We start from the raw sequence: 16762 nt of genomic DNA, 5'->3' as shown, positions 1-16762 counted from the left end.
GCGGAGGGGGTGATGGTGCGTATCCAGGGTGAGGGGGAGCTGGACAAAGCGGAGTGACGGCTCGCCCATTAGCAGAGTTTATCCTCATTCTGCCAGAAATAGAAACGGGATGGAACGTGAGCCCGGGGAAAGGGAGACATGTTGAGCCTGCCACCCTCATTGTCGGTCCCGATGGTATCATCCACTCGCATGTGTCTGTGTACCCACGTCAGCCTCTCCGTTGTGTACAAGAGGTTACAAGGGGTCAGACGGAGATGAAGTCTTTCCTTTCTGGTGATGTAATACGGCTTGCTGAGGATGGGGCCGAGTACGCAACCCCTCCGTGCAGTGTTATATAAGGGACCGTTTTTCTATGCAGGGAGAGTGTGGGGGTCTGTGTGAACGTGACTTTCCAGCTCTTCTGACCAGCCACAGTTTGTTCAACTAGAGATTTCTAGATTGCTACTTTCTCTTTTTTTCCCCTCATGCATTTTTCCCTCCACATCCCCATTAACATCTGTTTAAAAATTCCACAATTTTGTCCATTTCACTTTCACTTTCTCAGCCAGGCTGTTTTCCTCTTCGCTGTCTGGTCTCTACCTCTGCCCGTGTGAAACTTAACCTGCTGCCACTCCCATCACTGCCTCTGCCAAGTGAACTTGTTTGTCCTCCTGCCTGCCACCATAGGGTGAAGTCAGGATACGCCAGGCTGTTGTGTTTCCTCTCTGTCAAAAGGGGGTGCTGCTGACGTTCATCAGCAACGCACGCGGCACTGTCCTAGTTTTTCTTTAACTTAACGCTGCACGATTCTTGGAATACCGCCAGCTCTCAGACAGCAGTTACATAAGAGCCAACAAATTTCTTTCTCCCCCCCGCGCCCCCATCTGTTCCCCTGGAATTTTAAACTATCCACTGATGTGTGACCTTCCGCGGTAATTTGCAATAAAAGTGCAGCAGAGACGTCTTCCAGGAGACCGTAGCACTGGTGCACCTCGATCTTGGCAACCCCGGGTTAGGCTGGGGGCGTTGGGGGACATGGGAAAGTTTGGGTTTTACTTTGGACAGTGTGTGTGTGTGCGTGCGTGCGTGTGCGCACTTCAGCGCACTTCAGCCATCATAGCACATGTTAATTGCTTGTGGTCTGCGTCTGTTAAAGGGCAGAGGACCAATTTTATATTGTCAGCAGAGTGCTGTACTAAACCACCCGTCTTTCCTTTTTCCCCTGACGACTTGTTTTCTTTCATTATGACCAGTCAGTTTACAGTGAGATGAGGTAAAGCAGAGCTCAGTGTGTCTGGCTGTTTTGGGAAACGGGTTAAGGCCCTGAGTTGCGTTGTTCTAAACACAGCAACGGTTTCGATTTCTGGCAGCCCCTCAATCAATGAGCAGCATCTATGGAGGACTGCGCACATCCAGTGAGGTTGTACAACCTCAGCTGTCTCCATATCCACAAATGCCCCTGAATCTCACCGTCATTCTTTTAACTGCATTGCCTCTACGTATGTACGTGTGTCGATCACACACGAAGCATAACCTGAGGAAATGATGCTGACGATTATGGGGTCAAGCCGTCCGGCTGATGCAAATCAGGTCAGTGCTGGATGTGGCGGTTGTTGTGTTCCGCCAACCCAGGTTGTTCACTTTCAAAGTGAATAAGAATGACATTACGGGGAGATGGTAAATCAAGCTTCTGTGATGCATCACCGTTTTTCAGTGGAAATCTCAGTGTGTTGACGTAAAGAGGAGGTCTGGTACAGGGAAATTCCAATTAGTCAGCATAAACCGGCATGAGTAGATCACAGGGGGAGACGTTTGTCCCTGTAACAGAAGGTTGTGTGTTTGTTATTTAGTTCTCACAGTTGCTGCCTGCTCTGCAGTGAGACTTTGTCCCGGTCGTTTTGTCAGTTAAACTACTTGTTTGGTTTCTTAAATAACTTGAAGTTCAAGGCCTCTTTTTTAGGTATCATAAAATTTGTACTTTATTCAGTTTTATTTTGTTTTTCAACTGAACTGAATGGATATTGAGAGACTTTACTTACTTGATTGACAATTTGCATTTAATTTTTTCCATTCATCTTTTCAATCTGTCTTTTGTCACGGCACTTCACTGAGATTATATAGCTTATTATATCACATACAATGTTGGCCCACTTCCTGCAGGATAAAACCTCTTTTCTTAGTTCCAATAGTTTGGGAAATGAAAATGAGTTGTCTGTATGACTCGTCGCTGCTCCATCTGTGCAGGCCGACATTCTCTCGTCAAATGTAGTGGTGCTGAGGGAAAGGTTGATATCTATTGATCAGGGATTTTATGAATTTTATTTTTACCACTTCTGCATCAATTAAATTTGTTGTTAGACACCCTTTCCAGTATCAAAGATAAACTGAACTTTATTTCACTGTGTGGTTACCACAAGGGTAAAAAATCGGCTAAATCACGACAACAACAAAAATATGGCTCGTATACATGTGCATATTGATACTCACACATTTATTGGCTCCTATTCTCGTTGTAAATGTGTTGTCATGTAGGGGTTGGGCTGCAGCACTTTGCAGCAGAGTGTTTGGAGGGGGACCACAGAACCGTAAACACACCACAGTGCAGCCGTGTAGTGGTTTATAGTGCGATGAAGACGCAGCGTATTTTTGTTGTTGTTGTACATAGAGCTTATGCTTTCTCGCTGCAATATGTTGCTGCTGCTGCTTGCCGTCCTCGCTGTACCATGAGACTGCTGCAGCTCTGTGAAATCACACAACGTGAAACGCACTGTTGCAATAATTGCTTGTTGTACTGTGATCTGTCCGTTATCGGAGAGCAACATGCTTTTTTTTGATCTCTCTCTGTGCTCCTGGCTCTTTTAAGTCCCACGTGTTTATGACGTGCAGATCCTCATTTGTGACTGGCAATATTAGCGAGCTGTTCAAAAGGCAGATGCACACCTTCTGTACCAGCCACAACATTAAAACTGCTGACCGGCTCTTGATGTTGTGGCCGATTGGTGTATATACAGTGCTGTCCAAAAGTCCGCTTTCCCATTCACTTGAATGGGATATACATGTGTGTTTAATACTTGCACATTGAAGTAAACTGCAGTATTTAGAGACGTGACGTACGTTGGGTAGAGATTTTTATGTGAGGGTGCTTCTCTTTGGAGGCGGAAGCAACCTATAACTAATTCTGCATCTTCTAACTTTTTACTAACGTCAGCCTTCTATTTCCAATCAGCTGGCACCGCCACCTGAGCCTGAAGTCCCTGCAGAGGTGTGTTTCAGACCCATATTTCACCTGCTGCCTGCTAAAATGGGTCATTTTGATGATCAGAGATTATCCGTCATATTTATATTTGTACTCACGCTGTCCCAATTGCACTCGTGCTACGTGTTTAACATCTATTCATCCAAATAATTAACTGTCACTACACATTCCTGTGCATCCCTCTGTTGATATATTCTCCCTTCTATGTGCACCGCCTCCCGCCTGTTCTTCCCTCTCTCCTGCCTTTCGTTCGTCTTTCCCTCCAACGCTCTGATTTTTGAGCCAAAGTTCAATTTCCTGACGGGGTGGGTTGGGGGTGGGGGCTGATGTCATGGCTGAGGTGTTTTTCCATGCCAGATTGGTGCTCACAGTGTGTGTGTCAGTAGCTCATGGCTTCATTATGTAACCTGGACAGGGCTTCTTTTTTTCCTTTTTTTCCTTCCCCCTCATTCTCATGGCTTGTGTTTCTCCCCCCCGGCAGCTTGTCATTGTCTTATGTAAATAATTTAGGCACTTTTGCCGCTGTGACTGCAAAGTAACGAGGAAGTTAGAGGACAGTGTCGGACATTTCCCATACTCCACTGTCACGAGTGAGCACCAGAGTCTTTAGAGTTTTTCATAAACTGAAGAAAAAAAATGGTTTCGATATATAATGTAGATGTTGTAGATAAACTGTCAAACAGAACTTGGTCTTAAGAGTTGACTTTGTGTAGGTGTATGACGATTTAGAAAGAGTGTCAGTCCTTCCCTGCAGCCTTGCATGACCCCTAACCCTTCCTGACACAACCACTTCCCTTTTAACTGCATGATCTAATTTAAAACCAATTTCCTGCATGCTAGTACAGTAACTAATTTGCACTGAAATTAACTCCCTATTTTGTTTTCTAATTTCTTTTCCAACTTGTTTTATTCGTTTTTGTTTGTTTGTTTTTCTTTCTTATTTTATTGCTTTCTGCTTACTCACATCACCTTTTAAGGAGCTTGATCCCAACCAGCCACAGAAGCAACTGGAGGATCAGAGGAGGGTAGGTACTGTACTGAGTTTGGTTTGCTGTGGTCTGGTCCAAGCCTCCGTCTTATTGATGGTCGACAACTGACTGTCTGTCGTGAAGCCCTCACAGCTTCCCCAGCATGGCGCACACTCGCTCTCTCCCCTGTCAGTTATGTGATGTGTAACGTGAGGCAGAACGACAGGAGGAACATCAGCTCTTGGGTGTTCATCTCGTCCTCAGCGGGAGCATGTTGTTCACTGTGCTCCACTGGTTTACACCAAACCAATGTAGGGCAACACTGAATGTCAGCACACAGTATGTTGCCGTGGGAAAGGGGCACGGTGTGGCCTTCACTGCCTGAGCTCAGAGGGCAAAGGTCAAATTCATGTTCTTCCAGAGGAGACCTCTTATTCTGTCTTATAGTTTTCAAGGCTGTGGCTATGGCACTCTGAGAATTTTGTTTTTATGTTTTGATTTTATTTCTTTATTTATTATTTTTTATTTGCCTTGACCAAAGTAGTGTGGAGCAAAGTGAAATCTTAAAAGGAGATGGGAGATGATCAGGCATATAAGGATAAACTGAGAACTTTATATGGTCCTTTTTCGTAACCTTGTTTCCAGCTCTGTTTCTGTGACATGGTTTAGCTGTAACTAGACCTCATCTCCTCCTCCTCCGTTTCCACTGACAGGGAGAAGCTCTGCGGCAGATCTTGGTTAATCGATACTATGGGACTGTCAAACCTGGCCAGAGGAGAGATAGCCTCACAACCTTCAGCAACGGTCCGCTCGCCTCTGGAGGGCAGGGGAAATCACCCACAGGTGTGTGTGTGTGTGTGTGTGTGTGTGTGTGTGTGTGTGTGTGTGTGTGTGTGTGTGTGTGTGTGTGTGTGTGTGTGTGTGTGTGTGTGTGTGTGTGTGTGTGTGTGTGTGTGTGTGTGTGTGTGTGTGTGTGTGTGTGTGTGAGAATGTACAGTATCTATGTGTTTGTATGGCTCGCTCATAAAGATAAGATTTGATGATTTCAAAATGAATTTACTGTGGCGAACTGGGTTGGTGCTAAGAGTATGGCACCAAAAAGAAATCAAAGAAATCACGAGAATAGTTTATGAGGACACATATTAAAATAATAATAAATAATAATACATTTTATTTAATGCCACCTTTAAAGGCACTCAAGATCACCTTGAGTAATAAAACATTGAACAAATAATGAAGCATTAATAAAAGATCAGCAGTTAAAGTGTGTAGGTTAATTGAAAAAGATGGGTTTTAAGAGTTAAAGAGAATGACTTGTAAAGGAATATATAGTCTTTACCAAAGTTTGGGTTCATGTTAAGAATTAAGTCGGATTGAAAATGATTTCTATCAGTATGGATATGGAGATTCTAACAGTACAGTATACAGTGCAAATAAGGCATACAAGGTTTGATACACAAATTCTTGACAAGCAGATGTTGATGTGCAGAATTCTGAATTATCCCAAATATGTGTATTCTCAAAGAGAAAATTATTTACAGCCTTTGTGGCTGGAAAAAAATTAAAATTCCAAACAAAAATGGCACTAAGTGAAACCATGAAGTGGTCTGATAACCCAAATCAATTATTTGTCATAAAACATAGTTAAAGAAAGTGAAAAAAAAACTAAGCCTGGATCCACCGCTTAATCCTCCAGTTTGGTGGAAATCGGTTCAGAGGTGTTTGCGTAACAGACCATCAAACAGACAGGGGTGAACACATAATCACCTTAGTGGAGATAACCATTCTGGGAATCTCACAGAAAGGGTTTGCAGATGATATGGACGCTCCACTTGTGTTGTAGTTACAGACATTACAAGCAATAGTCAAAGTGAGAGTGACAATTTCCACTGTGACTCAGTAAACAAAAGGAGTTTTTCACGTGGGTCGACATTTGGCCACTGGGGGCCACACTCTGTTTGTCTACACCAGCGTGTTTTTTTTGTGTGCTCGCGTCCGTTAAGTTCATGGCAACCTTTTTACATGAGGCCACACATTTGTACAGAGAACCGTTGTAATCACAAACTCAAACGGTCTCTCCAGCCAAGCGGTCTTTGCTCAGTCGAGACTGACATTCACAAATTGAATCGGTATTTGGTAACTGACATTTATTCATTCCGGCGAGTTGCTCATCATAGAGATGACTCATCTTTCATCTCTATTGCTTTAGAGGAGAGAGGGAGAGACGGTCTGATCATATTCACAGTCATGGCCGCTACTCCTTTTAAGCCCTTGAACCTTGGCTCTGCTCCTGAGCACACTGGCTCTCTCCTCAGCATAACGTAGGCCGTGGTGTTGCCAGGCGACCAGAGAGCCGAGCTCTGTCTAGAACGGGATGTGTTGTTGATTCAGTGGCTCACCCAGTCAGAGATGGCTCGGATGGGTGCTGTTATTTCATCACCGTGCCGCTGGCAGGATGTGACCGCAGCAGTTAAATAATTTCAACTGATTAAAGACATTTAATGTTGTATTATTATTATTTCCTCTCAGTGGTTTCCAATAGATTAAACAATACACAAATACTATACTCCTCATGAAGTCACTAATGCACACGATCCTTAGATCATCAATCACACTTCATAAATGCTCAAACACTTTATGTATTTTAATTCAAAATGATAATACATCGTGACACCCTGTTCCATTATATAACCTGCCCGAAACCTGAATACATGCATGTCGATGATCATCTTTTTGACCTCTGTGAGCCTAGTTGTCAGCCCCGGGGTCGGAGGTCGCGGGGACCTGAGTTTGGCAGAGGTCCAGTGCCACCTGGACAAAGAGGGGGCCTCAGATCTGGTAATTGACCTCATCATGAATGCTCCCGGTGACCGGATCTTCCAGGAGAGCATACTGTTGGCCATTGCGCTGCTGGAAGGTGGCAACACCGTCATCCAGGTAAGTCGGGGTGACTGGGTTCAAGAATACGCGGCGCAGATGGTGCTGCCGAGGGCAATCCCTTTGGAGAGGCATGAGCAGAATCTAACAAGGCAATGTTATCTCAGTGTCGAAAAGTTTAGTTATTGCCCTGGAGTTTCCACTGCATGTCAACAGAACAAATAAAAGTGACCGAGAATGACTTCAAATGGGAGAGTTACTCAGTTGTGAGTGTAGCAAGTGGGCCGTGTCCTGAAAGTGAGACTTCACAGTCGGGTGCACAAAAAGCCTCCTGACATGTTTGAACTTATTGACATTTTGAGTTGTGTGGGGGGAGGGAAGTGAGCTTGGGCCCGAGATAGAGAGGACAAAAGGAAGTCGGAAAGGAAGAAGAACAGTAGTCTGCTGGGAAAGGTCCAAGCTGTGCGGCAAAACGCGTCATGGACTCCCCACAGCCAGCCTGGGGTTGCTACGGCAACGCTAACTCATTTCAAATCTCGCAGCAAGCATTTTGAGAGGGGAAAGAGCTTCTGTGTTTGCAACTGCATTATTACATCTTAGCAGGGGGGCTGTGTGTGTGTGTGTGTGTGTGTATGTTGTTTGTGTCTGTGCATGTGTGTGTGCGCGCTCCTGTATGTCGTCTCGCATAAACAGGCCTGTTGCATAATAGACTTGCATTTACATAGTGTCGTTACCTGACGAGGCCTGACCTCCCGGAGTGTACACAAAGGCAGTCACCTGACTCCTGTTACATAAGTTGCCGCCCGGGTAAGTGACGCCCTGAGGCCCGGGCCTCCTAACATTCCAACTGGCCTCTTAACTGGGTCATGCATTGCTGGTGGAAAGAGGGAAATAAAGGGACAAGCCCCTCGAAGGCCTAGGGAGAGATCTGACAGATTTCAGCACCTTTACGGTGCCACCTGGGGAAAAGCTGCTCCCTGCAGCCCACCCCCCAAGGACAGACCCATCCATCTGACTTGTTAACTGTTGTTTCATGTGCTGATTGACCTTTTTGAAGTCAGAGCATGACCAGTAGCCAGTGGTATGAATTTTGCAGTGGGTCTGGATCTTTTGTTGATTCTTTTGTGTGCCCGGGGGCCATTGTTAATGTTTCCAATTTTTGTTGTTGTTGTCTTGTTTGTGGGAAAGTTTTTGAATTTGAACATCAGACAGAACTTAGGTTTCGAATCAGAGCCTTTGGTCACAGTTATTGTAGTGAACTTTGCGCCAACGTTTTTTCTTGCCTGACTTACACAGAATCTACGCCCAACTTCTAAATTTTTACTTCTGACTCTGACTGTAACTAAGTGCTTTTCCTTTACTGTTGGAGAGGAACCTCAAAGTGAACTTGATAAGCTATGCGGTTAATGGCATGAAAAAGAACGAGCCACGATTATAAAGAAGCTTCTTGTTTTAGATTTTACGTTAGGTGTTTTTCTGCTCCTCTGGCATGATACAGGGACAAGTGAGCTTTGTTGAAGGCTTCGGTGTATGGTCCGGAGAGAATTTCCAACGTATCAGCAGATGCATCACATTTCCCTGTCTTACATAACGATGGGTTGCCTTGCCCCCCCCCCCCCCCCATTTTAGGACAGAAGGGTTCTTGTTGTCTAAATGCAAAGCAGGACAAGAACATGCCCTCAAATTTCTCCAAGTAGCCTTATTTGTTTGTTTTTGCCGTAATCTGGGGTCGTAGCCTAGCCAACAACATTTCTGGGGGAGAGGAAAGTGTAAGAGAGGAAGATGCAGAGCTGCTGGTTAGCTTCAGAATCAATTCATCCAGGGGCCTACAGCTCGACTCAATGTGACGGCGCTGCGGGACAGGATAAGCGTGTCGGCGAATACAAAATGATATGCATCAGGACGTATCTTTTTCCTGCCTTTCGCCTTGCATAATGTGTAAGTTACACAATGAAGTTACACACTGGCCCTTTGAGCCATATAAATCAGACTGCAACTCATCAATCCCTGGTGGGTGAAAAAGAAATGTTGATGCAACAATGGTACTTGCTTAAAGGCATTTTTGCATGTGCTTATCTGGCCATCTGCCCATACACTTAAAACAATTCCATGGTGGTTCTCTTAATGCGTCCTTACTCAAATGCAAGTTGTCTGATGCCGCAGCCGTCGCCCCCTCACAGTGTTCTTAACTTTCAGTCCTGTTCAAAGTGATTGCCACTGAATTTTAAGGACATAATTCCAAGTATCCTCAATGCAAATGAACGAATTTTGTGTAACCAAAATATTAAGTGAAATGTCCCAAAAATAATAGTAAAAGAAAGAAATACTGTACGCTGGACACATTTATTAGCACTCTTTTGATGAAAGAAACAAATAAACCAAATGAAATAAATGAGACTCCCTTTTTTTATGCATGACCTGAATATGTAGCAATGGAACCCGAATTACGTAGAAACCATAAGCCACAAGAGGCTGAAAGGTTTTCATTGTTGCCAAAGGTTCTTCAGCCAATTATCAATTAAAGGCTCCTATAATTGTGTCCAGGATACTTTTTGTCTATGTATTATTCCAATATATTCTGGTTGTACAAAGTTGGTTGATTTGCATAAATTTCTGAAGATTTACTGAATTATGTGCTTCATATTAAGGGGCTCAGGACTTGTTTGGCAGGTACTGAGTAGTATTATATGACCTGACTTAAAATGCATTAAGTAACAACGACGACCGTAATGAAGCTGTAGAATGGTGACGGAAGATAATGTACTGGCTTTTTGACAAATTTTGACTGAAAAAAATAAATCTAGCAACGACTGACACTCTGCTTATAAAATGGCACCCACATATTCAACATCAATTAGTGCCCTGCATAACTTTTCTTAAATAACCCAGGCCCCACATAGAACATCATGGACTGCATAACATGTACTTAACATGAATGTTCACATCCGCCAGGTTCTTGTTCAGTGTAACTTAAGGAGACACGTTGCACACGTACTGTATCATAACGTGAAACTGCACCTCTGCAAACTCATCTGTACATGCGATCAGCACACACAAGCACACCCACGCATGCACACACACACACGCACCCACACACACTACAGGATATACTTAGAGGCTCGAAAGATTATTCCAAAAACAACCCTTGGTGTGTGTGTGTGTGTGTGTGTGTGTGTGTGTGTGTGTGTGTGTGTGTGTGTGTGTGTGTGTGTGTGTGTGTGTGTGTGTGTGTGTGTGTGTGTGTGTGTGTGTGTGTGTGTGTGTGTGTGTGTGTGTGTGTGTGTGTGTGTGTGTGTGTGTGTGTGTGTGTGTGTGTGTTTTATGTAAGAGAAGAAGTCGAGAAGATATGGCCGACTCCTCCCAGCCCACCATCCATCGACTCAACACTGCTTTCATGACCTCACATCTGTAACTGTCACAGGAGCAAACAGGTGCCACCACTCTTACTCAAAAGGCTTGTTGTGGCATGCCGCTGCCCTCAGCCCCCTTCCGAGCATTAATTTAACCCCGCCCCACCCCAACCGCAAACCCCACTCCAACCCCACCCTCCCCGCCGCCGCTCGGCTCAAGTTCACTTTATAGCCACCTCTTGGAAACCTTTAAAAAGCTTCTGCAATGTGAGTTTCCAGGCATCGGAGTCATAAACATACCAGGACTCATCTGACCACGGACTGGGCAGGGGATCCCCCGTTTAAATACCAGTTAATATTTTATCGGAGTTCGATCATTTTAATCCTGCCTTTTGAGCCAGACCATCCACATAGTTGTCGTCACTGGATTCATTTTACTCCCTCCGTGGCTTGTCGCCTGTACAGAATCGTGTGTATTCCCCTTACATTTCACCTCCTATCTGACAACTTTCTCGTAGCTGCAAAGAGCAGATCTGCGTGGTTACCTGCTGGGCGGGCGGGGGGGGGGGGGGGGGGGGGGGGGGGGGGGTGTAGAGTATGCCACCGAAACTCTCCAGTAAGCACAGAGATGACTTTGTCACTCAACAAGGTGTCAGGCTGGATAAAAAGGCAAGAGGGCTGTTGGTATAAACAGGCCTTACATAACCAAGCCTGTGTTGATGCCAGGAGCCGGGGTGGCAGCTGACGGGGAAGCGAGAGAAAAGGAGAAGTGCACACTAATCAGAAAGGAGGCCCTGCAGGGCCGCCATGTTGAATCTGTAGAACAATGAGTCGTCCTAAACCTGCTGTGCTGAGCATGACTGACGGTAGTTTGATCAGCAGAGCTCCCAGGAGGCTTAAGGGCTCTGTCGCGTGACACGTAGAAGGTTAAGCCGGCCTTATGGGGAAAAGCTGAGGATGACCACTCTTATTCTTTCAAGAATGACTCAGCAGTCAACGGGGAGAAATAGGGAATAAATCTTCAAAAGCATTACCTGCTTCCTTGTACGATGTGAAGTGCATCTTGGAATTCCCCCTTATCACATACAGTAATGCTACTTCTCAGCAATCAGCAATCCCCCACCTACATGCCGTTTCACTTTCAAAAACTTCCTGAATCCTGATCGGGATCCATCCCAAATGAATCACCTGTTACCATGGCAGAGAACTATCTGTGATATAAAACAAATGTATGCAAATCTGTCCATACATTTTTGAGTAATCATGCGAGCAGACAAACAGACAAACAAACCAATCACATAGCCTCCTGGGGGATGTAGGTAACAAACACAGAAGCAACTGTGGAATGAGAGGCACAGCATGGAACATGTGGCCGGACCTCTACTCTCAAATACAGAGTATTTATTCATGTACTCGACTCTGGCCTGGGATCCCATGTTGAGGAAATTACCTGTAAGCCATATTTTCATGTTTCATGAGTGGGCCAGAGACAGGTTTCTTCTCGTTATCTTTGTCAAGCATAGAGCTGTTTTCATTTAGATAGTTTTATCCAGTGCTGATGCAATAACCCACACCATAGAAAAAACTTTTTTCAGTACCTCACCCATGATTCTTCTTATCATTAAATGAAAGAAGTCACTTTATTCACGAAAAAGGTTTCCTTAACACAATCAGCTGTACAATTGGCCTTAATGAAACAAAAACTGTGACATTCAGCGTAAAGTATATGACACACAAGTTTACAAAACTTATTCCCTTTCCATCAGTGTTTTTTTTTTTCTAAGGTCACAGTCATGAGGTCTATTTTATATGGTAACCTTGTAAAGCTGCTATCCTGGAGCTGTTGCCTCGGGCCTGGAGAAGTCGACTCGCTTGCATAAGTCTGACTCTTAATCAGATCAGTATCAATGAGTGGTCCTTATCCCGTCAACAACATCGTTGCTTGGAAAACAAGAGAGAAGAAACTGTTGCCCAAAAGAGAGGAGGAAAACAACTCAGACTTGTTAACGCATTAAGTGTTCTGCATCCCTCAGGACTTGAGTCGAGTGACTCTGCAGGGACCTTTAACTGAGTGGGAATCAGTGTTTTTCACATGTTGGAACATTTTCCGATGCAGATAAAGTCACCCCTGTGCTCTGAAATGATCCTGCATGTTACAGCACTGTTCTTGTCTTCCCCCCTGTTTCAGAAACTCAACAAAGTTGAGCTAAGCCTGTCTGGAGTCTTACGAAATGGTCTTTCAAAACTGCCCCCGAATCTACATGTATGTGATAACTCCTGCCCGCCCCACTCCTCTTTCAGACCCTCCTTCCCGCCCCTCACGCCACACATTCACTTCGTGCCGTTCTGGCACCGCAAACTAGGGCAGGGTTTTCCTCTCTCCCTTTCCGCCTCTTTCCACTGCTCGCCTTCTGTAGGCTGATGTAACAGTGTTAGAGCCAAGAAGCTGTGTGCCCTCACTGTAACCACTCAGCTGATTACAGGTCTTATGTAAGGAGGGATTGTCGAAGGGGGGAAAAGGGACAGAGCATATGACCCTGTCAGAGGAAAACAACAGCTCCGTGCACAAGAGTGCTCTTTGTGCAGCTCCCTATAGGCAGAATGTGTCCTTCCTTACTTTCACAAACCTGTTACTTCCGCCGGAGCAAACTTTCACTGTTGCATAGTTGAAACATGTTGTCCGATGCAGTGTAGTCCCTGATTTTCATGAACATGTTTCTACAGCTGTGCGTGTGCGTGTGTGCGTGTGTGCGTGTGTGCGTGTGCGTGTGTGTGTGGGTGTGGGTGTGTGTGTGTGTGTGTGTGTGTGTGTGTGTGTGTGTGTGTGTGTGTGTGTGTGTGTGTGTGTGTGTGTGTGTGTGTGTGTGTGTGTGTGTGTGTGTTCACCTGCAAGTGTAAATGTGTGAAGTTGGCATGCCCTGTGTTTACGCACGTGGATGCAGCAGTTGCATGTACAGCAGGGAGTGAGACTGGTTAATGCATATGAATTTGGCTGCACGTACATCCCGATACTTGTCTTTGTTTTTGCTGTTGCTTGTCAGGTTGTAAGCACCAACACCCGGCTTGTTGTTGTTATTGTGAGCACGAAGAGGCATTACAGCACCCCCCCCACCCCCCCACCCCCGGCGATATGAGGAGGCTTATGTAACGCCGTCTAACCGCGCTGACTCTCAGCTCTGTGTAGAAAACTGTGACAGAGGCAATGAAACAATGAAAAGAAGTTACTAGATAACAAATGTCTCCTGGCTTTGAACAACCTCAAGGCCTCGTTCTCTGGTTAAGGTGAACTTTGACAAAAAACACCGCTGGTAAAAATGTTGGTGCATATGCATGTGATGAGTTGAAAGTCGCCCACCTTGAATCAGCATGTTGACATGAGATTAGTTCAAAAACCAAAAAATGAAGAAAGCAGTGTGTGAACTCATCGATTTGTTGCAGCCAACAAACAACCGTTCTTTGAAAAAACGCAGACAAGTGTAGGAATTGAACATACCCGTGAGTGAACCTTCTCATCATTTTTCTGCCAGCGGTCGTTCTACCATCGTTTGACCGGGGACAACAAGTCGGAGAAATTCTTCAAGGTGTTTAACGAGCGCATGAAGCTGGCCCAGCAGGAGATCAAAGCCACCGTCACGGTCAATACCAGCGACCTGGGCAGCAAGAAGAAGGACGAGGAGCCACCGGACAAAGACATGCCAGCACGCAAGAAAGGTCAGGGGTCAGGGGTTAATGTCGCCAATATAACATTGTTGGATTATATCCTAAAGGCGAATCACTCCTGACGACATCTAACTAGAAAAATAAACCTTTGTTGACTTCTATGTACTAAAGGCCCGTTATGTTTAAAACAGCAAATGCCACTTTCTCTATTGATGTGAAGTATGTACAGTGTGGAGTCATGAAAATCGTCCTAAATCAACACATGTTTATAAAAGATATTATTTCTCTGTGCATGCGAATGCCAATAGCAATCAGAGCATGAATTATTGTATTCAAATGAGGATTCGTTGTGACGTTTGACTCGCTCTCCTGTTCCCCGTGGTTAAGTCAAAGACATGCCGGTGGTGGCGGTGGTGACCGAGGAGGTGAAGGAGCAGCTGGCGGAGGCCTCCGCCGTCACCAAGAAGGCCTTCACGACCTACCGCCGCGAGGCGGAGGCCGAAGAGAACCAGGCGGCTGCAGATGGCTCCCCCGTCCCCGCCACCGATAAGGGCCAGGAGGAAGGCGAGATGAGCGTCATCATTACCATCATGCAGCCCATCCTGCGCCTCATGCAGCTACTCTGTGAGAACCACAACAGAGATCTGCAGGTCAGCCATCGCAGCAGCGTGTTGTCACTGTAGGGCTTTTGTTTTGCCCCCCCCACCCACTCTCTCTCCCTCCCCCCATGGCCCATGACGTACTTGCACATCCTGACCTCTGTTCTGATTTTCTATCACCACACTCACTTATACAGAAACGAAACCACGTTCGAAAATAGTCACCTTTTACATAACCCCCTGATGCAGCTGTTTCCATATCTGGGCTGTCTTGGTCTGGTTTCACTATGAGAAGTGTGTTGTGTTTGTAATGGCTGGCTCCAGCAGCCCAGACAGAGGACTTCCTCCTTGCACTGATTCTGTTTACACCTCAGACCGGGACAGGCCTCCACTAAATAACAGTCGGCTCGGTGCTGAGTCATTCCATCTCGCCCGTTCTGACCAAGCGTAGGTGCAAGATATTGATTTATTGCTAGCAAACGCTGCACGGATGATCCTTCCAAGGACACCACCACAGTAATTGCCTGGCTGCTGCATTGGCTTGCATGCTAAACAGTCGACAATAGTAGAACAACGCACCATTAATGTATTTAATTGTTACTTTGGAAAAAGATGTGTTTCAGATTCCCTGAGTAGAAGTGTGTACCGCCTGTCTCACCACTCTGAGATCATGACTGTCCAGCTTCTATTAACTGTGCTAAAAATCTGTCTTATTTGTAGTTTTAATGGTAATGTATCCATGTTGACAAGGATGCCCACGTGCATCGTGGAAAGAGAGCTATGCCTAGTGAGTCCTTATATCATCTTTGTCCATGTCCAGAACTTTCTGCGCAACCAGAATAACAAGAATAACTATAACCTGGTGTGCGAGACCCTCCAGTTCCTGGACTGTATTTGTGGCAGCACAACAGGGGGACTGGGGCTCCTGGGACTTTACATCAATGAGAAGAACGTGGGACTCATCAACCAGACTGTGGAGAGCCTGACGGAGTACTGCCAGGGTCCCTGTCATGAGAACCAGGTGAGACATGTGCACGCAGAACAAGATTGTGGGAGCTCAGAATCGTACATTTATTTAGTCTCAATCAGGGATGCACCATATTGGATTTTATGCCGATATGCCGATATTTTATACCTCATTTGGCCGATAACCGTTATATCGATATATATATAAATATATTTTAAAAAATTCACGCAGCTAATTGCAGGAATCATCAAGTCTCTTCTGTTGTGGAATTATGATATTACACATACTTTTATCGTGTTTGCATAAAATACGACGCTTACAATTATAGAAATATTCATTCCTTGTGCAAAATACGTAAATTACTTACACCTATGTTACATAAAACATGCCATTTTTATTTATGACAATTGCTTTTAAACAAAACAAGTAAGATACATCCTACCTAAAACAGGCTCGGATGATGATCCAATGATTCTCCCTGAGACAATCATAACAATAATACCCACAACCAGGGCAAATTTGGCCTATTTCACAAGTGAGAAAGTAACTAAACATAACTTCCTTTCACAGGGAACATTGGAAAAGTGCATTGTACAATTTAACAGCAATTAAACCCAGATAAAATAACAGTGTACTTTCACCGTAAATGGGCCTAAATTAGTAGAATACATGTGCTTATCAGACTGCAGCTTAAACTTAAATTTGACTGAAAACTGAAGCCCATTATGTGATTATACAATCTTTCACATTATTCACTTAAGTCTGGGCTCAATCTGCACTGCATTGAGATGTGCAAACATAGTACGAAAGAGGAAGAAATAGAAGCAGCTTCAGGCATGCCCAATATTTTTTTATCCAGTATTATCGTGCATCCCTAGTCTCAATGTTTTGTCGTCTATTTGACTTTTCTCATTTGGATGGTCACACGTGGATTTCTTCAAACACTTCTTATCAAACGTACTGTACCTCAGTTTAAGTCAGTGTTCTTTCTCTTTATAACATTAACCGTTGGTTTTGTTTGCATGGTGCTGCTATTAGTTCTACATGTTTGTCTTTACACACCTCGCTCTTAGCTGCCTCGATGAGGCTACACAGTCATTGGTCTT

General features: G+C 44.8%; 1 protein-coding gene across 8 annotated transcripts in view; it reads left to right on the top strand.

The window, feature by feature from the left end:
- Positions 1-16762, top strand: part of itpr1b (inositol 1,4,5-trisphosphate receptor, type 1b) — an 82357-nt gene that overhangs the window by 39735 nt on the left and 25860 nt on the right. For 3 of the 8 annotated variants that reach the window (XM_047332697.1, XM_035630821.2, XM_047332696.1), the window contains 7 exons: positions 3206-3241; positions 4213-4260; positions 4917-5046; positions 6956-7140; positions 13958-14141; positions 14478-14740; positions 15510-15710. In XM_047332697.1, the coding sequence (XP_047188653.1) occupies positions 3206-3241; positions 4213-4260; positions 4917-5046; positions 6956-7140; positions 13958-14141; positions 14478-14740; positions 15510-15710 (1047 nt within the window). The remainder of the gene's footprint in view (positions 1-3205; positions 3242-4212; positions 4261-4916; positions 5047-6955; positions 7141-13957; positions 14142-14477; positions 14741-15509; positions 15711-16762) is intronic. The other 5 variants (XM_047332700.1, XM_047332698.1, XM_047332702.1 and 2 more) reach the window with 3 other exon arrangements.

Source organism: Scophthalmus maximus, chromosome 6, assembly GCF_022379125.1.
Source record: "Scophthalmus maximus strain ysfricsl-2021 chromosome 6, ASM2237912v1, whole genome shotgun sequence".
Taxonomy (NCBI): Eukaryota; Metazoa; Chordata; class Actinopteri; order Pleuronectiformes; family Scophthalmidae; genus Scophthalmus; species Scophthalmus maximus.
The sequence above is the reverse complement of the archived record's forward strand: the minus strand, read 5'-3'. Positions and strand labels throughout refer to the sequence as shown.